The sequence below is a fragment of the Arachis stenosperma genome, chromosome 1, assembly GCF_014773155.1.
Source record: "Arachis stenosperma cultivar V10309 chromosome 1, arast.V10309.gnm1.PFL2, whole genome shotgun sequence".
NCBI lineage: Eukaryota > Viridiplantae > Streptophyta > Magnoliopsida > Fabales > Fabaceae > Arachis > Arachis stenosperma.
The window spans coordinates 46,593,816-46,615,477 of NC_080377.1; the positions used below are offsets into that span (position 1 = coordinate 46,593,816).

General features: G+C 36.6%; 1 protein-coding gene and 1 non-coding gene across 2 annotated transcripts; both read right to left on the bottom strand.

The window, feature by feature from the left end:
• Positions 1-5,408: 5,408 nt before the first annotated feature.
• On the bottom strand, positions 5,409-5,759 carry LOC130979295 (extensin-like). Its single transcript, XM_057902708.1, has one exon. The coding sequence runs from the start codon at positions 5,757-5,759 to the stop codon at positions 5,409-5,411; it is 351 nt and encodes a 116-aa protein (XP_057758691.1).
• Positions 5,760-14,892: 9,133 nt separating this feature from the next.
• LOC130949990 (small nucleolar RNA R71) lies at positions 14,893-14,998 on the bottom strand. Its single transcript, XR_009073501.1, has one exon. It is a non-coding gene; the product is annotated as a small nucleolar RNA R71 (small nucleolar RNA).
• Between the last annotated feature and the right edge of the window lie 6,664 nt (positions 14,999-21,662).

Below are 21,662 nucleotides of genomic sequence, written 5' to 3' on the forward strand. Positions count from 1 at the left end.
TATTCAAATATTATTCAAACTAAGTATATCTATTTAGTTTAATGACTAAAACTTGACAAGCGTGCGTTCAGCATCTCTTCGAAGAGAAATTAGCGAAGTCCCTCAAAGAACTTGAGACATATCATTGAGGGCGGCCGAGAACTCCCTACCCTAAATTTCATAGGATAAAATCTATACTCAAACAATAGGGGGTTGTAAGAGGGAGTAGGTTTCCTTTCTTAACAGGGAGCTGACATAATAGATGGAGCAATACTGGAAGCTACAAACACGTTACCAGTAGGAGCATGAGGAGTAAATGTAGGCTCATCAGAAACGCGAGGGAGAGATCGCCCGCATGAGCAAAATGTTCAATGAGATGAAGACCTAGGTAGCCCAAATGTATTTCTTTTACATGAAGTATATGCAGAATAGTTCTTTCAGTAGTACGTTCAGCATAACTCCAACTCCTTCACATCTTTTACACCATCCACCATGAGCACCACCTATTGGACGCCCAGCCGAGAATTGAGAGGACCCAGAGGGTCATCATGATGAGGACGGCCTGGATGATGATTATATTTAGTGTACTTCATAATTAGGACTTATTTGTACTATTTATCATTGATTTGTATATGAATAATATACTTTATTACTTAATAAGTTATAAATATTATAAATAATGTACTATTTATTATTTATATTCGAAATTTATTTAAATGCCGCGTTTCATAAATTGTTATTCAATTATAACAAGCACCGAAAAAATATAATTAATATATAGAAATGATGCAATTATGATAATCAATTTTATCGACTCCAAAGCCATTAATAAAATTAATTATTTCATGAATAAAAAATACCGATGATTTCTTTGTCATTAAATACACATTATTTATATAAAATAAATTGATTATTATCGACAGTTACGTTGCCAATAAAAATAAATTATTTTTTAATTATTTTTTTATAATACTTTTATTACCGACGACTAAACTGTCACTATAATTATTTTAATATTATCGACGATTTAGACTATTAGTAAATCAAGATTGTGTTTTTTTAACAGTTCATGACCAAAGCACTTTTTCAATAAAAAATAGTTACTAGCCATTGATAAGGACAAAAATGCTCAGAAAATATTTTAAAGCTACAGCATATCCCACTATAAAAAATAAAAAAGGTCCCTTTATCAATAGAACACAATTGATGTCGCACTGTTATTCAAATCCAACTTCATTGCGCCCTATATGCTAATATTCAAACTAGATTTACTGCACAATAAAAAAAAAGTCAAGTTCATTATCGTCATCATAAACCAAATTATCACCATAAAAAAATAGCACCAGAGTCATCAATAAAATGAAAAAACCCATCCAAATTTATAGTCAACAACAAAAAATAAAAATAGTACAAAAATCATTGGTAAAATAAAAAACTCAACCAAATTCTTCATCATTAATAATACCAAATTCATCATAAACAAAAAAGTGAAATAAAATAGAACCAATATAATCAATAAAATAAAAATGATTAATAATACCAGATTCATCAACATCGCTAAATTCAAATGGTGATGGCAACCTCGTCAACTACAAGAAGATTGATGGTTGCTTATTTGTAGATATGCTGCATTGTTTGATTTCCAATGAATTATGATAGAACAAAATCTAGGAGACAACGAATGAGAAAAGACAAGAAGAATGAACGTAGAATCAAAGAAAAAATTAAGGAAGACAAAACACTGATACATATATAAAAAGTACGAGAGAAGACGAAGGATAATATGGAGGTAAAAAGAAGAGAAGGCAGAGGTAGAGGACAGATAATAAAGGATAAGTTTGCAAAGGATAGAAGGCGATGGGCAAATGTGAAAAGTAGAGGGTGGCAACAAAAATGGAAGTAAAAATAAAAAAAGACCGTAAAAGATGGAAGGGGAAGGGCGGAGGATGAATCTTTCTTGAAGGAGGTAGAAAGAAAGAATGAAAAAGAAGAAGGGTGAAGGTTGTGGTAGGCTTAGAGAAGGGAAGGTTAGATCTATGCCTTCCTTTTTGTAGCTGTTATAACCCTTTTAAACAAAACTTTCAACCTTGATTCTGTTTGTACTCAGCAGCGAAAATTTATGAGACAATTTATTTTTATCTCATGAATATAAAAAAACAGAACACATCAGAGAAGAGAAAAGCTAACACTAGCATATATCCTGGTTCGGTTGCCTTGTGCTATGCTACCTACGTCCAGTCTCCTCCGCAACAATGGAGGAATTTCCACTATAGTTAAAAGTATTACATACACCAATTTCACACTCAAGTTCTAACCTAACTTGACATTGGCTATGCTAACACCTAACTATTCACTCTTAGTGCTAACCCAACTAAGAAAGGGATACCAAACAGGTACAAGATACAAGACACTTAACCAACCTAAAGAAATCAGAAAATAACTCTAGGCTTTTCTCTCAAGTGTATCACTCAGCCTTTTTCCACTCATAGCTTTTACTTGAACTTTCTCACAATGCCTTTTCTCACAAGAAATTACAGAAAAATAAGCATAGAAAAGTACATAACAATCTATAAAAATATGAAGGAGATTGACTTTATCAACAGCCTCTTTGCTATGTGCAAAACTAGATTTGCAAACCTCAGATACAGTTCTTCAGTATAGGCCGAATGCTTCTTTGAAAGAAAATATTATCCTAGTAGAGGAACTTCTTTGCAGAACACCACTCTCACACTCTGGTTTTCTCTCCTTGGTTCTGAATGAGCAGGAAGTCTTCTTTTATTCTCCTTGCATGTTGCTGGGATCTTCTCCCAAGGTCAACACCTTGAGCCTTGAGCTTCACCAACCATAGATTCACTTTTTCTCAATAAACCTTAGAGTAGAAACTTTGCTTCTGACTTCTCTAACTTGACCGAAAGTCATAAATCAGCAACCATAGAAATCTTCCCATGGTCAACTTGATCTTAGCCATTGAAAAACAACTTGGTCCCCAAGACATGTTTGAGATCGTGGATTCACAGCAGAGAGGAACAGAAACCATCTTTTCTTTGTATCCCATTTCGGATAGAGCAGAGAGTTGGGAAGAAGAGAAGAAGATCTGATGCATGCAAGAGGAAATGGGTTACCTTTAACCTAAGCTTGATTTGGTTTGAACTGGGTGATTTGATATCTGCCTTTCTAGCTTAATCTTTCTCTTTCTCTCTTCTTTGGTGAAAAGCTTATGGAAGAAGCTCTCTCTCTTTCTCTTTCTTACTTTTCTGAAGCTTGTGATTTGACATGATCAGAGAGGAGAAGAACGTTGCTTGTGGTGTGAGATCAAGTTTGGAGGGAAATAAAATCAACTCGGGCTTGGATCAGTTTATAATATGCTTGGCCCGTTATGATTTCTTTGGCTTCTTTCTTTACTTTTCCTTAGGCTCTCAATTTTGCTTTCAGCCTACCACCTCTTGTTTTATTTTCCATTTCATTTGGGCTGCTCAACTTAATTAAGGCCTGCAACATAATAATAAATAATTAGCAACATATACTCATTAATTAATTAATCAACACTAATTATTTATTTTGCCAAAAATAATGTTTGTCATCACTAATTAATTTAGTTAATTTTTTAACTCAACAATCTTCCCCTTGATGACAAACATGATTTAAACAATAATCAAAAGGAAATAAATTTTGAGTAAGGTATGGAAACTCCCTTTGATTTTTGTCATTTGCTCTTATGTTGCTCCCCCTTTCCTTTTCAAGATTAGCTCCCCCTGGATTTATGCTTTCCTCTTTGTTTCTGTTTTCCATAGTACTCAAAGAGAACACTATAGAGAGCTACGCACAATAATTTTGTTTAAGGGATATCACATAAGCAACATCACATTATTAGCCCAACATCCAGCTAATATTAGCATCTAAAAGATTTAACATGTGATCTTAAAATTAATGCATCAATCAGACAAAAATCCCAAAAGAAATACTAGTAGCTGCAGTAATGCCAAACAATTTCTAAGGACACACATCCTATTGCTTTTACTCCCGCTTTTGTCATTAAGGGTGGATAATAAGCATTATCAATAGAGGCAATACCTTGTATCCTGCAGAAAAGAGTTAGAGCACAATCTAAGGAACTAACTAAACAACCAAAAGTACAGCAGTATCTAGAGTTATTACAGTCATCCAATTAGAAACTGGTAAACAGTAGTAAAAGAAACATAAGTCATGAGATAAAACAGAAAGCAGCAGTTCCAGTTTTCATGAGACAATTCCTAGGCATCAGAACAATTCCCCTCCAAATCAGCTTCCTCTTCAACATCAGTGGCAGGGTCTTCATCCTTTTGAAGGTTATCAATAAAGGTCATGAACACAGCCACTCTATCCCTTGATTTCTTTAAGAAATTCTCATGCTTGCTAGCTAGCTTCCTTTGCTCTTTGCTCATCGTAATCATGTGATTTGATTGGGAAACAAACTCCTGAATAACATCTTTTACCACATTCAGTAAAACAGATTTCTTCCCAGTAGAGATGGATGTACCCTCAGTTGAGACAGACGGAGAATCCTCGGGAACAAGGTCATCATTTTCATCATCTAAGACCACCCTTTCAGATCGAGTAGGTCCTTTGTTCTGTTTCACTGAACCACCCCCTTTTAGGTATGAATGTCTATTTTCATATTCCTCATCGGTCAAGTCAACACCAAAATACTCAAAAACGCAAGTTAGAAACATGCCATAAGGAAGCGCTTTGTCCTTTTCACTCCTAACAGAGTCAAACGTATATCTAACCATCAAGTATGCAAATGAAATTTCAGTTTTGGTGAGAAGGGCATATAAAACAAGAGTATCAGTGTATGAAACCCTTTGATATGAGCCGCTTTGAGGCAGAATAATGTGGTTAACAATTTGGTACAACTGAGAATGCTCACATCCTAGGGCTTTGTGAGTGGGTGTAATACCATCAATTAAAGAAACATGTTCACAAATGTGAGCCAATGCATCATGATAAGAAATTTCAACTCCTTCATCCCACTTAACCGAAGTGTAAGCACAAGGCCCAGCATCAGTATACTTTAAAGCATCACTGATAGTTTCATTGTTTAAAATAATGTCTCGGCCCTTTACATATAAATGAGCAATGCCTTCATGATAAGTCATGTTTGCATAAAATTCTTTGACCAATAAGGGATAGACAGGCTTTTTGATGTCAAAAAGAGGATTCCAGTCCAAAAAAATCAAGTTATCAACAAATGGAAAATCTTTTCTTTTCAAAGATGGCAGATCAGCGAGAAAAGATGGACATAGGGTGCGATATTTGATAACCCCATCATAAAAGTCATTATTCATGGCAGATTTGAATCGAAAGGGGTTATAGTTCGAGTGAGAGGTCAAAAAGTGAGCCTTGTGATCAAAAGGTCCAATGTCTGGTTCTTTAACATTTTTGAGAGGGACTCAGGTGTTACCTCGTTGAGAGCGCATAGGAACCGACCTGGATTTGGCTTGTGTTGGTTCGGGAACAGGTTCCTCAGCCGCCGGACGTTTGCCCTTGGAGGCGCTAGGCTTCGCAGAACTAGGTTTTGAGGAGCCTGGCTTAGAAGTTTTGACCTTTGGTGGTGGTGTCGGCTTGGCAGGTGCAGGGTGTCTGGGTGTGTTTTTGGTTCGTGCCATGGGAGTGGTGCGAGGAGGAGAGGTTGGAGGAGAGGGTGAAGGAGTGAAAGTGGGGTCTTGAGAGCGAGTTGATGGTCTAGGAAGCTTATGAATCTTTTCACGCGGTGCTCTTTTAACAATAACTTTCTTCCCCATGTGGTTAGATTTAGACTTTTGATGGAAGAGAAGCAGTGGAGTGAGAGGGAAGAAACCGAAGAGTTTGAGGAGAAGTTATGGAGGGAAGAGAGGGAGTGTTGGTAACCGTACCCAAAAGTGGATTTCCAAAACCATGCAACTGCATCACCTTTTGAAATGACATGAAAAGACCTGACCTCATAAAAGAAAGATTTTATTTGATTTTAAAATTAAAATAGGAAGTTAATTTTTTAAATTTGAAAAACTTTTTTTAAAAATTAAATCAAATTGAAAATCCCTTTGTTTTTTTTTTGAAAAAATTAAACACACATCCCATCAAACACAACAACCAAATAAAAATGTAACATTCATATATGGGTCCAGAGATGGTTAGATTTAAGGAAACACATTGGACCACTCTAGATCTGATTTTGAGGTTGGCCCAGATTAACTTTCATTTGAAACAAGCCCAGAACACGCTGAATTGAAGGGAACGTTCATCACCTGCCCAGAATTGTCTCATACCTGTTTATGAGACAAAAAATTCCAGCAAATACATCAGCATTTTTCAAATAAGGAATCATAACTCAAAATTCCTAGACAAGTTCTAAGCATGCAGAATCTATCCTCAGCTAATGGTTTTGTGAAAATATCTGCTAATTGCTCTTCAGATTTAACAAATTGAATACTAATATCCCCCTTTTGGACATGTTCTCTTATTGAGTGAAACTTCACTTCAATATGCTTAGTCCTAGAGTGCAAAACTGGATTTTTAGAAATGTTAATGGCACTCATGTTATCACACAGTAAGGGGATATTTTCAGCATTTAATTTGTAATCGGCAAGCTGTGTCTTTAACCATAAAAGCTGAGAATAACAAGAAGAAGCAGCTATATACTCAGCCTCTGTAGTGGATAAGGCCACTGTTGGTTGCTTCTTACTTGACCAAACATTTAAGGACTTTCCAAGAAAATAGCATAGGCCTGAAATGCTCCTTCTATCAACTCTATCACCAGCAAAATCTGCATCACAATAACCAACTGCAGAAAAATCATCAATCTTAGGATACCAAAGACCAAAATTTGATGTGCCATGAACATATCTAATGATCCTTTTCACTGCAGAAAGATGTGACTCTTTTGGTTTGGATTGGAACCTAGAACACAATCCAACACTTTGCACAATGTCGGGTCTAGAGGAAGTTAAGTATATAAGAGAACCAATCATTCCTCTATACCTAGTCTCATCTACATCTTTCTTAGTTTCTCCCTTATCTAATTTAGAATTAGGGTGCATGGAAGTTCCCATGGGTTTGGCATTTTCCATACCAAATTTCTTAACTAATTCCTTGGCATACTTCTCTTGATGAATGAAAATACCATTTTCAGTTTGTTTAATTTGTAGCCCAAGGAAAAAATTAAGTTCACCCATCATACTCATGTCAAATTCACTTGTCATGAGTTTTTCAAATTCAGAACAAAGGGATTCATTTGCTGATCCAAAAATAATGTCATCAACATATATTTAGACTAGAATAAAAGAATCATTAGAATTCTTAATAAATAGAGTTGTGTCTGTGGTGCCTCTTTGAAAACCATTTTTCAAAAGAAAAGAGCTAAGTCTCTCATACCAAGCTCTAGGAGCTTGTCTTAAACCATAGATAGCTTTAGATAATTTGAAAACATGATCAGAATGCTCTTTATTTTCAAAACCAGGAGACTGCTCCACATACACTTCTCTATCTATCACACCATTTAAAAATGCACATTTCACATCCATTTGATATAATTTAAAACCACAAAATGCAGCATAGGCTAAGAGAAGTCTTATGGCTTCCATCCGGGCAACAAGGGCAAATGATTCATCAAAGTCTATTCCTTCTTCTTGGTCATATCCTTGTGCCACAAGCCTTGCCTTGTTTTTTGCAATGCTGCCATCTTCTCCTAACTTGTTCCGAAATATCCACTTGGTGCCGGTCACTTTCTTTCCACTCAGCCTTGGAACCAAAGTTCACACTTGGTTCTTCTCAAACTCAAGAAGCTCATCCTCCATTGCTTTAACCCAAGAAGGGTCACTGAGGGCTTCCTTGACATTTTGAGGCTCTATTTGTAAGAGAAGGGCAATGTTTGATCCTTCATTTGCCTTTCTAGTGGATGACCGAGTTCTAACCCCTTGTGAGACGTCCCCAATGATAAATTCCTCTGGATAATTTTTCAAGAATCTCCATTCACGAGGTCTGGTGGACTTGGAGGCAAATTCAGTTATCAAGGAATTTTGGGTGTGTTGGCTTCAGGGTCTCCCTCAAATTCATGAGACAAAATGGAATTGTCTCTTGAATTTTTAGCAATTGCAGTTTCTGGATCAGGTTGGGCAGAATTTCCATTTTCTTGATTTTGCCCAGTTTCAACTTTCTTTTGAGCTTGTTTTTCTACATCACAATCTTCTAAAAAGCTTTGCACCAAGTTAGTATCACAAAATGTAACATGCATGGACTCCTCAATAATCCTAGCATCTTGATGATAAACCCTATATGCTTTACTAGTTGTGGAATATCCTACAAACAAACACTCATAAGCCTTTGGATCAAATTTACCCAAATTATCCTTGTTATTTAAAACAAAACATTTGCATCCAAAGATGTGTAAGTAGTCTAAGTTTGGTGGGTAGCCTTTCCAAAGTTCATAAGGGGTTTTCTTCAAAAATTTTCTTATGATTGTTCTATTCAAAATGTGGCAAGCCGTGTTAACTGCTTCAGCCCAAAGGAATTTTGGAACATTACTCTCACAAAGTATAGCTCTTGTCATCTCTTGTATGCTTCTATTTCTTCTTTCCATAACACCGTTTTGTTGTGGTTTTCTTGGACAAGAGAAGTTGTGAGATATTCTAAATTCCTCACAAAAGGATTCAAATAAATTATTTTCAAATTCAGTTCCATGATCACTCCTTATAGATGAGATTTTTAAATCCTTTTCATTTTGAATTTTCTTGCAAAAAGGTTCAAAGGCCGAAAAGGCTTCATTTTTGTGTGCAAGAAATAAAACCCAACCAAACCTAGTATAGTCATCTACAATTACTAAACCATAATGTTTACCACCTAGGCTTTGAGTTCTTTTTGGACCAAATAAATCAATGTGTAGCAACTCAAGTGGTCTTTTAGTAGAGATGTCTTCCTTTGGTTTAAAAGAACTTTTGGTTTGTTTTCCCATTTGGCAAGCATCACAAGTAATGTCTTTGTCAAATTTTATCAATGGAAGACCTCTTACTAATTCTTTCTTTACAAGTTTGTTTATTTGAAACATACTTGCATGGCCCAATCTCTTGTGCCATAACCACTTTTCAGATTCTTTAGAGTGAAGACAAGCTACATTTTGATCCTTTAGTTCATCAAGAGTAAGTTCATACATATTATTAAAACGCTTGGCAACAAACATCACTTCATTTGTCTTTTCATTCACAACACAGCATTCAGATCTTTTGAAAGTCACTAAATATCCTAAATCACATAGCTGACTTATACTCAAAAGATTGTGTTTCAAACCACATACTAAAAGTATCTTATCAATGAAGGTTGATTGCTCATTACCTACTTTTCCAATAGCAATGATTTTACCTTTACCATCATCTCTAAAGGTCACAAAACCTCCATCATACTTGTTTAGTTTGATGAAGTAAGTTGACCTTCCAGTCATGTGCCTTGAACATCCACTATCCATGTACCACATGTCCTTTTTGTTCTTGGATGCTAGGCAAATCTGCATGAAGAGTTTTAAGTGGCCTTAGGTATCCAAACTAATTTGGATCCTTTGAAGTTAATCCATCTTGGTTGCCCAAGTGCATTGAAATCACAAACAACATTGTAAACTTTGTTTCCTACAACTCTCTTTTTAATGAAGCATTGTGCATATGAGTGACCAAATTTCTTGCAATTAACACAATGATTTTCTGATGTGTGTTGCTGAAATTGAGATGAGTTATATTGCTTGAAATGATTGAAGTGTTGAAATTTTCTGGTTTTTGGAGGAGATGCATTTCTTTTGACAGACTGATTTTTATTAAAGTTATTCCTCTTTGCAAAAGCATTTTCACCAGAATTTGTTTGAACATTTTTACCTTTCAAATATGAGGTTTTGTTGTGAAAGGGTGATTTCTTGAAAGCATCCTCATTTTCCGAAATGTAACCCAGACCTGGCCGGTTTGAACTCGGTTCAGTTCTTGGTGAAGGCTCAGTTTCACTTGTGTATACTTCATCAAATTTTTCTTCAAATGTTGGAGCATTTTCAATACCAGATTTGTTTGGTATAGTTTTGGTATTTGATGAAGAAGCCACAAACTTTATAGAGGAAATATTAGAAATAGCATCTTCCTTGGCTATGTAGCCTAAGCCAGATTTTTCAAACAAAGGTCTTTGACTTGCAAGTAATTTGTCCAAGTTACTAGAACCTTAAGCAAATTTTGCTAAGTCACCATTCAGCCTTTTAATTTTATCATTTAATCTTTCATTTTTAGCAATCAACTCATGAGAAGGATCCATAATGTGCTTTCCTTTTAATTTTTCAAGTTCAGATTTTAAAAATCTGTTTTCTTCAATAATGTCCAAAGCACATTCAGTTTCCTTCACTTTTTCTTTCAAAAAATCATTTTCAGCTCTTAACACATCTCTTTCAGATCTGCATTCATTGTATTTATCTAGCAACTTTGATGTATTTAAGGTGAGATCATCAATAATAGCATGTAAATCATCTATGGTCAAATCATAGTAGTTTACCTCATCAAGATTATTGTTTCCAGCCATGAAACAATCTTTGTCTTCACCTTCAGATCCTCCCAAGCTGCCATGAGTACTCTCTTCCTTTCCTACTTTCCTTTGTCCTCATTTTTGAGCTTTGGACAATTTAGCTTGAAGTGTCCAGCCTCCTTGCAGTGATGGCACGTCACCTTGTTTAAGTCGAACTTGTGCTCCTTTGAACTTGAACCCTTGTATTTGCCCTTGTTCTTCATCATCCTTTTAAATCTCCTAACAAAAAACAAAAGCTCATCATCTGAAATACCATCACCAGACTCACTCTCTTTCGGTTCTATCTATGATTTGAGGGCTATTCCCTTTTTCTTTGAGTTTGTGATGAGCGGATAATTTATACGCTTTTTGGCATTGTTTTTAGGTAATTTTTAATATGATCTAGTTACTTTTAGGGATGTTTTCATTGGTTTTTATGTTAAATTCACATTTCTAGACTTTACTATGAGTTTTTGTGTTTTTCTATGATTTCAGGTATTTTCTGGCTAAAATTGAGGGACCTGAGCAAAACTCTGATAAGAAGGCTGACAAAGGACTGCTGATGCTGTTGGATTCTGACCTCCCTGCACTCGAAATGGATTTTCTGGAGCTACAAAAATTCAAATGGCGCGCTCTCAACGGTGTTGGAAAGTAGACATCCAGAGCTTTCCAGAAATATATAATAGTCCATACTTTATTCGAGATTTGACGATGTAAACTGGCGCTCAACGCCAGTTCCATGCTGCATTCTGGAGTCAAACGCCAGAAACACGTCACGAACCAGAGTTGAATGCCAAAAACACGTTACAACTTGGCGTTCAACTCCAAGATAAGCCTCAGCTCGTGTAAAGATCAAGCTCAGCCCAAGCACACACCAAGTGGGCCCGAAAGTGGATTTCTGCATCAATTACTTACTTCTGTAAACTCTAGTAGCTAATCTAGTATAAATAGGACTTTTTACTATTGTATTAGATATCTTTGGTCTCAGTTTTATTTTATTATACATCTAAGGAGACTATTGATGACGTTTTGGGGGCTGGCCATTCGGCCATGCCTGAACCTTCATCACTTATGTATTTTTAACGGTGGAGTTTCTACACACCATAGATTAAGGGTGTGGAGCTCTGCTGTACCTCAAGTTTCAATGCAATTACTACTATTTTCTATTCAATTCCGCTTGTTCTTATTCTAAGATATTTGTTGCACTTCAACATGATGAATGTGATGATCCGTGACACTCATCATCATTCTCACCTATAAACGCGTGACTGACAACCACTTCCGTTTTACCTTAGACCGGGCGCATATCTCTTGGATTCCTTAATCAGAATCTTCGTGGTATAAGCTAGAATTGATGGCGACATTCATGGGAATCCGGAAAGTCTAACCTTGTCTGTGGTATTCCGAGTCGGATTCCGGGATTGAATGACTGTGACGAGCTTCAAACTCGCGATTGTTGGGCGTGATGACAAACGCAAAAGAATCAAGGGATTCTATTCCAACATGATCGAGAATCGACAGATGATTAGCCGTGCTGTGACAGAGCATTTAGACCATTTTCACTGCGAGGGTGGGATGTAGCCATTGACAACAATGATGCCCTATATACAGCTTGCCATGGAAAGGAGTAAGAAGGATTGGATGAAAGCAGTAGGAAAGCAGAGATTCAGAAGGAATACAGCACCTCCATGCACTTATCCGAAATTCTCACCATTGAATTACATGAGTAACTCTAGCTTTATTTTACGTTTATTATTTATTAATTTTCGAAAATCCATAATCATTTATTATCCACCTAACTGAGATTCACAAGATGACCATAGCTTGCTTCATTCCAACAATCTCCGTGGGATCGACCCTTACTCACGTAAGGTATTACTTGGACGACCTAGTGCACTTGCTGGTTAGTTGTGCGGAGTTGTGACTAAGTGTAATTCATGTTTGAGAGCGCTACCAAGTCTTTGGAGCCATTGTTGATGATCACAATTTCGTGCACCAAGTTTTTGGCGCCGTTGCCGGGGATTGTTCGAGTTTGGACAACTAACGGTTCATCTTATTGCTCAGATTAGGTAATTTTCTTTTTGTTTTGTTTTCAAAAAAAATATCCCTATTTTCGAAAAAAAATATTTTGAAAATAAATCATTCTATGACTTCAGAATTTTTAAGAATGGATTCTAGAGTTTCATGAAGCATGTTGAAGCCTGGCTAGCTGTAAAGCTATATCCAAATTCTTTTGGACTAAGGCTTCAACTAATCACCACAATGCATGTAATTCCATCCTAAAGCTGGCTGACTATGAAGCCATATCTAACCCTTGAATTGGAGCTTTAGGCTAACATTGAAAGATTCCTGGAATTCTTCTTAGAAATTTTGAATTTCTTATTCTCTTTTTCCTATATGTTTTTCGAAAAATATAAAATAAAATCCAAAAAAATAATAAAATTATAAAAATCAAAAATATTTTTGTGTTTCTTGTTTGAGTCTTGTATCATGTTTTAAGTTTGGTGTCAATTGCATATTCATATTGTTCTTGCATTTTTCGAAAAAATTCATGCATTCATAGTGTTCTTCATGATCTTCAAGTGGTTTTTGGTAAGTCTACTTATTTGATCTTGATAATTTCTTGTTTTGTGTTCTTTGTTGTTTTTCATATGCATTTTTGCATTCATATTGTCTAAGCATTAAAGATTTCTAAGTTTGGTGTCTTGCATGTTTTCTTTGCATCAAAAATTTTTCAAAAATATGTTCTTGATGTTCATCATGATCTTCAAAGTGTTCTTGGTGTTCATCTTGACATTCATAGTGTTCTTGCATGCATCATGTGTTTTGATTCAAAATTTTCATGTTGTGAGTCATTTTTGTTGTTTTTCTCTCTCATAATTAAAAATTCAAAAATAAAAAAATATCTTTTCCTTTTTTTTCTCTCAAAATTTCGAAAATTTGGGTTGACTTAGTCAAAAAATTTTAAAATTAGTTGTTTCTTGTAAGTCAAGTCAAATTTTCAAATTTTAAAAATCTTATCTTTTCAAAACTTTTTCAAAAATCAAATCTTTTTCATTTTTTTATTAATTTTTGAAATTTATTTTTTTAAATTATTTTTCAAAAATCTTTTTCTTAATTTTATCTTTATTTTCGAAAATTATGCTAACAATTAATATGATTGATTCAAAAATTTGAAGTTTGTTACTTTCTTGTTAAGAAAGGTTCAATCTTTAAATTCTAGAATCATATCTTTTAGTTTCTTGTTAGTCAAGTAATTAATTTTAATTTTAAAAAATTAAATATTTTCTAACCATATCTTTTTAATCATATCTTATCTTATCTTTTATATCATATCTTTTTCAAAATTTTATCTTTTTCAAAAATTTGATTTTAAAATATCTTTTCTAACTTCTTATCTTCTTATCTTCTTATCTTTTCAAATTCGATTTTCAAATATTTTTCAACTAACTATTTGACTTTTTGTTTGTTTCTTATGTTTTTCAAAACCACCTAACAACTTATCTCTCTCTAATTTTCGAAAATACCTCCCTCTTTTTTCAAAAATTCTTTTTAATTAATTAATTGTTTTAAATTTTAATTTTAATTTTATTTCTTATCTTAATTTTCGAAAATCATTAACTCCTTTTCAAAATTACTTTCAAAAACTTCTGTCTCTCATCTTATTCTATTTATTTATTCATTCACTATCACTTCTCCTCATCTCAAATCTCTGCCCCTATCCTCACCTTTGTGTTTGGATTTTCCTTTTTTTATTCCCTTTCTTCTTCTACTAACAATAAGGAACCTCTTTACTGTGACATAGAGAATTCCTCTTCCTTTTCTGTTCTCTTCTTTCTCATATGAGCAGGAACAAGGAAAAAGGCATTCTTGTTGAAGCTGATCCAGAACCTGAAAGAACTCTGAAGAGAAAACTAAGAGAAGCTAAATTACAATAATCCAGAGACAACCTTGTTGAAATTTTCGAACAAGAAAAGGAGATGGCAGCCGAACCCAACAACAATAATGCAAGGAGGATGCTTGGTGATTATACTAGACCTACTTCCAAGTTTGATGGAAGAAGCATCTCAATTCTTGCCATTGGAGTAAACAATTTTGAGTTGAAACTTCAATTAGTTGCTCTAATGCAACAGAACTGCAAGTTTCATGGACTTTCATCAGAAGATCCCTACCAGTTCTTAACTGAGTTCTTGTAGATCTGTGAGACTGTTAAGACTAATGGAGTAGATCCTGAAGTCTACAAGCTCATGCTTTTCCCTTTTGCTGTAAGAGACAGAGCTAGAGCATGGTTGGACTCTCAACCTAAAGATAGCTTGGACTACTGGGATAAGCTGATCACGACCTTCTTGGCTAAGTTCTTTCCACCTCAAAAGCTGAGCGAGCTTAGAGTGGATGTTCAGACCTTCAAACAAAAAGATGGTGAATCCCTCTATGAAGCTTGGGAAAGATACAAACAGATGACCAAAAGATGTCCTTCTGATATGTTTTCAGAATGGACCATGATAGATATATTCTATTATGGTCTATCTGAGTTCTCTAAGATGTCATTGAACCATTCTGCTGGTGGATCCATTCACCTAAAGAAAACACCTGCAGAAGCTCAAGAACTTATTGACATGGTTACAAATAACCAGTTCATGTACACTTCTGAGAAGAATTCCGTGAATAATGGGACGCCTCAAAGGAAGGGAGTTCTTGAAATTGATGCTCTGAATGCCATATTGGCTCAGAACAAAATGTTGACTCAGCAAGTCAACATGATTTCCCAAAGTCTGAATGGATGGCAAAATGCATCCAACAGTACTAAAGAGGAATCTTCTGAAGAAGAAGCTTATGATCCTGATAACCCTGTAATGACAGAGGTAAATTATATGGGTGAACCTTATGGAAACACCTATAATTCATCATGGAGAAATCATCCAAATTTCTCATAGAAGGATCAACAAAAGCCTCAACAAGGCTTTAATAATGGTGGAAGAAATAGGCTCAACAATATCAAGCCTTATCCATCATCTTCTCAGCAACAGACAGAGAATTATGAACAGAATACCTCTAACTTAGCAAATTTAGTCTCTAATCTGTCTAAGGCCACTTTAAGTTTCATGAATGAAACAAGGTCCTCCATCAGAAATCTGAAGGCACAAGTGGGCCAGCCGAGTAAGAAAATCACTGAAACCCCTCCTAGTACTCTCCCAAGTAATACTGAAGAAAATCCAAAAAGAAAGTGCAAGGCCATTGATATAATCAATATGGCCGAACCTAGAGAGGAAGGAGAGGATGTGAATCCCAATGAGGAAGACCTCATGGGACGTTTCTCAAGCAAGAAGGAGTTCCCTATTGAGGACCCACGGGAATCTGAGGCCCATATAGAGACCATAGAGATTTCATTAAACCTCCTTCTGCCATTCATGAGCTCTGAAGACTATTCTTCCTCTGAAGAGGATGAAGATGTAACTGGAGAGCAAGTTGCTCAATATCTAGGAGCTATCATGAAACTGAATGCCAAGTTATTTGGTAATGAGACTTGGGAAGGTGAACCTTCCTTGCTCATTAGTGAACTAGATACCTGGGTTCAGCAAACTTTACCTCAAAAGAGACAAGATCCTGGCAAATTCGTAATACCCTATACCATAAGTACCATGACCTTTGAGAAAGCTCTGTGTGACCTAGGGTCAGGCATAAATCTTATGCCACTCTCTGTAATGGAGAAGCTGGGGATCATTGAGGTACACCCTGCCTTATTCTCATTACAAATGACAGACAAGTCAGTAAGACAAGCTTATAGATTGGTAGAGGACGTGTTGGTAAAGGTTGAAGGCCTTTACATCCCTACTGATTTCATAATCTTAGACACTAGGAAGGAGGAGGATGAATGCATCATCCTTGGAAGACCTTTCCTAGCCACAGCAGGAGCTGTGATAGATGTTAACAGAGGAGAATTAGTCCTTCAATTGAACGGGGACTACCTTGTGTTTAAGGCTCAAGGATCTTCTTCTTTAACAATGGAGAGGAAGCATGAAAAGCTTCTCTCAGTACAGAATCAAACAAAGCCCCCACAATCAAACTCTAAGTTTGGTGTTGAGAGGGCTCGGCCAAACTCTAAGTTTGGTGTTGAATCCCCACATCCAAACTCTAAGTTTGGTGTTGGGAGTCTACAACATTGACCTGATCACCTGTGTGGCTCCATGAGAGCCCACTGTCAAGCTATTGACATTAAAGAAGCGCTTATTGGGAGGCAACCCAATTTTTATTTATCTAATTTTATTTTTCTTTTTATTGTTCTTTTATGTTTTATTAGGTTCATGATCATGTGGAGTCACGAAAAAAAATACTAAAATTAAAAACAGAATAAAAAACAGCAGAAGAAAAATCACACCCTGGAGGAAGGACTTACTGGCGTTTAAACGCCAGTAAAGAGCATCTGGCTGGCGTTCAACGCCAAAACAGAGCATGGATCTGGCACTGAACGCCAGAAACATGCAGCAATCTGGCGTTTAAAAGCCAGGATTGCACACTGAGGAAAGCTGGCGTTCAATGCCAGAAACATGCTGCAGATGGGCGTTGAACGCCTAGAACAAGCTTAGATATGGCGTTTAACGCCAGAAACAAGCACCAACCTGGCGTTAAATGCCAGGATTGCATGCAGAAGGCATTTTACACGCCTCATTGGTGCAGGGATGAAAATCCTTGACACCTCAGGATCTGTGGACCCCACAGGATTCCCACATACCTCAACTCACGTTCTCTCTTCTTCCCCATCACCTCTTCACCACTCACGTCCATCCATCTCTTTCCCACCCAATCCCACCCATATGGCCGAAACATACACATCTCTCCCTCTCCTCCATATTTTCTTCTCCTTCCATTCTTTCTTCTTTGCTCGAGGACGAGCAACATTCTAAGTTTGGTATGGTAAAAGCATAGCTTTTTTGTTTTTCCATAACCATTGATGGCACCTAAGGCCAGAGAAACCTCAAAAAAAAAAAAAAGAGAAAAGGGAAGGCAAAAAATTTTTCCACCTCCGAGTCATGGGAGATGTAGAGATTCATCTCAAGGGTCCATAGCTCAGTAGAAGAGCATTTGACTGCATATCAAGAGAGCATGAGGAATTTCCTCATCAAGAAATCCCTGAGATACCTCAGGGGATACATTTTCCTCCATACAACTATTGGGAGCAACTAAGGATAAGAGCACCAAAATCACTAGGGATCAAGCAATAGAGGCAAGGAAGAGACATAAAGGAGCTCAAAAAGCACCATTAGTCCTTCAAAAAGGTGCCACCCTCACTAAGGTGGACTCATTCCTTGTTCTTAATTTTTTTCTGCTTTTTGGTTTCTTTATGTTAAATGTTTATCTATATTTGTGTCTTCATTACATGATCATTAGTATTTAGTAACTATGTCTTAAGGCTATGAATAATTCCATAAATCCTTCACCTCTCTTAAATGAAAAATGTTTCTAATTCAAAAGAACAAGAAGTACATGAATTTCGACAATTGTCCTTGAATTTAGTTTAATTATATTGATGTGGTGATAATACTTTCTGTTTTCTGAATGAATGCTTGAACAGTGCATAATTTTGATCTTGTTGTTTATGAATGTTAAAATTGTTGGCTCTTGAAAGAATGATGAACAAAAGAGAATGCTATTGATAATCTGAAAAATCATGAAATTGATTCTTGAAGCAAGAAAAAGCAGTGAAAAACAAAAGCTTGCGGAAAAAAATGGCAAAAAAATAAAAAGAAAAAGAAAAAGCAAGCAGAAAAAAGCCAATAGCCCTTAAAACCAAAAGGCAAGGGTAAAAAGGATCCAATGCTTTGAGCATCAATGGATAGGAGGGCCCAAGGAAATAAAATCCAGGCCTAAGCGGCTAAATCAAGCTGTCCCTAACCATGTGCTTGTGGCATGCAGGTCCAAGTGAAAAGCTTGAGACTTAGTGGTTAAAGTCGTGATCCAAAGCAAAAAGAGTGTGCTTAAGAGCTCTGGACACCTCTAACTGGGGACTTTAGCAAAGCTGAGTCACAATTTGAAAAGGTTCACCCAGTCATGTGTCTGTGGCATTTATGTATCCGGTGGTAATACTGGAAAACAAAGTGCTTAGGGCCACGGTCAAGACTCATAAAAGTAGCCGTGTTCAAGAATCAACATACTTAACTAGGAGAATCAATGACACTATCTGAAATTCTAAGTTCCTATAGAAGCCAATCATTCTAAACTTCAAAGGAAAAAGTGAGATGCCAAAACTGTTCAGAAGCAAAAAGCTACAAGTCCCGCTCATCTAATTAGAATTAATATTCATTGATATTTTGGGATTTATAGTATATTCTCTTATTTTTATCCTAATTGATTTTTAGTTGCTTGGGGACAAGCAACAATTTAAGTTTGGTGTTGTGATGAGCGGATAATTTATACGCTTTTTGGCATTGTTTTTAGGTAGTTTTTAATATGATCTAGTTACTTTTAGGGATGTTTTTATTGGTTATTATGTTAAATTCACATTTCTGGACTTTACTATGAGTTTGTATGTTTTTCTGTGATTTCAGGTATTTTCTGGCTGAAATTGAGGGACCTGAGCAAAACTCTGATAAGAAGGCTGACAAAGGACTGCTGATGCTGTTGGATTCTGACCTCCTTGCACTCGAAATAGATTTTCTGGAGCTACAGAAATTCAAATGGCGCGCTCTCAACGGCGTTGGAAAGTAGACATCCAGAGCTTTCCAGCAATATATAATAGTCCATACTTTATTCGAGATTTGATGACGTAAACTGGCGCTCAACGCCAGTTCCATGTTGCATTCTGGAGTCAAACGCCAGAAATACGTCACGAACCAGAGTTGAACGCCAAAAATACGTTACAACTTGGCGTTCAACTCCAAGATAAACCTCAGCTCATGTAAAGATCAAGCTCAGCCCAATCACACACCAAGTGGGTCCCGGAAGTGGATTTCTGCATCAATTACTTACTTCTGTAAACTCTAGTAGCTAATCTAGTATAAATAGGACTTTTTACTATTGTATTAGATATCTTTGGTCTCAGTTTTATTTTATTATTCATCTAAGGAGACTATTGATGACGTTTTGGGGGCTGGCCATTCGGCCATGCCTGAACCTTCATCACTTATGTATTTTTAACGGTGGAGTTTCTACACACCATAGATTAAGGGTGTGGAGCTCTGCTGTACCTCAAGTTTCAATGCAATTACTACTATTTTCTATTCAATTCCGCTTGTTCTTATTCTAAGATATTCGTTGCACTTCAACATGATGAATGTGATGATCCATGACACTCATCATCATTCTCACCTATGAACGCGTGACTGACAACGACTTCCGTTCTACCTTAGACCGGGCGCATATCTCTTGGATTCCTTAATCAGAATCTTCGTGGTATAAGCTAGAATTGATGGCGGCATTCATGGGAATCCGGAAAGTCTAACCTTGTCTGTGGTATTCCGAGTAGGATTCCGGGATTGAATGATTGTGATGAGCTTCAAACTCGCGATTGTTGGGCGTGATGACAAACGCAAAAGAATCAAGGGATTCTATTCCAACATGATCGAGAACCGACAGATGATTAGTCGTGCTGTGACAGAGCATTTGGACCATTTTCACTGAGAGGGTGGGATGTAGCCATTGACAACGGTGATGCCCTACATACAGCTTGCCATGGAAAGGAGTAAGAAGGATTGGATGAAAGTAGTAGGAAAGCAGAGATTCAGAAGGAACACAACACCTCCATGCACTTATCGGAAATTCCCACCATTGAATTACATGAGTAACTCTATCTTTATTTTACGTTTATTATTTATTAATTTTCAAAAATCCATAATCATTTATTATCCGCCTAACTGAGATTCACAAGATGACCATAGCTTGCTTCATACCAACAATCTCCGTGGGATCGACTCTTACTCACGTAAGGTATTACTTGGACGACCTAGTGCACTTGCTGGTTAGTTGTGCGGAGTTGTGACTAAGTGTGATTCACGTTTGAAAGTGCTACCAAGTCTTTGGAGCCATTGTTGATGATCACAATTTCGTGCACCAGTCTGTTTTTGTGTGTGTGGCTTCATAGGCAAAGAGTTTTCCTCTCAGCTCATCATAGGTTATGGGACTTATGTTGTTACTCTCGGTTAGGACAATGGCAGTGTTTTCCCATTCTTTTGTGAGGCTTCTAAGGAGTTTTCTCACCAAGGTTTATTCTGCATAGTTTGTACCCATAGCATCAATGTTGTTGATTATGATTGAGAATCTCTCAAACGCTTCATCAATGCTTTCTTCATCCTTTATGCTAAACATCTCGTACTCTTTTCGCAGCATATCAATCCTCGTTTCTTTGACTTGTTTAGTGCCTTCGTGTGTAACCTGGAGTTTTTCCCAGATTTCTTTGGCTGTCTTGCATCTAGACACCTTCCGGTACTCTTCAAAGCTGATAGCACGGTGAAGAAGGTTGATTGCTTTAACATTCAGCTCTATCTTCTTCTTGTTATCTTCGTTCCACTCAGCTTCTTCTTTTGGAGTAACCACTCCATCAGCACTTGTTTTTGTTGGGATCTTGGGACCGCTCACAATAATCTTCCATATGTTGTAGTCAATGGATTGGATGAAGATCCTTATCCTTTCTTTCCAGTAGGAATAGTTCCTCCCGTTGAAGAAGGGTGGCCGGTTGTTTGACTGACCTTCAGTGAGGGTGTAGGCAACTGTGGTTGTGCCCAAGTTGTTCACCATTGGATCTTTGCTCCAAGCGGTTAAGCTTGATTCTTGAGACCTTAGCTCTTGATACCAATTGAAGGTTGTGGTAGACTTAGAGAAGGGGGGTTGAATCTATGCCTTCCTTTTTGTAGCTGTTATAACCCTTTTAAACAAAACTTTAAATCTTGATTCTGTTTGTACTCAGCAGCGAAAATTTATGAGACAATTTATTTTTGTCTCATGAATATTAGAAAAATAGAACACAGCAGAGAAGAGAAAAGCTAACACCAGCATATATCCTGGTTCGGTTGCCTTGTGCTATGCTACCTACGTCTAGTCTCCTCCACAACAATAGAGGAATTTCCACTATAGTTAAAAGTATTACATACACCAATTTCACACTCAAGTTCTAACCTAACTTGACATTGACTATGCTAACACCTAACTATTCACTCTTA

What these genes read in the sequence shown, in the direction of transcription:
- LOC130979295 (XM_057902708.1), bottom strand. Translation starts at nt 5,759, where the DNA reads ATGGGGAAGAAAGTTATTGTTAAAAGAGCACCGCGTGAAAAGATTCAT.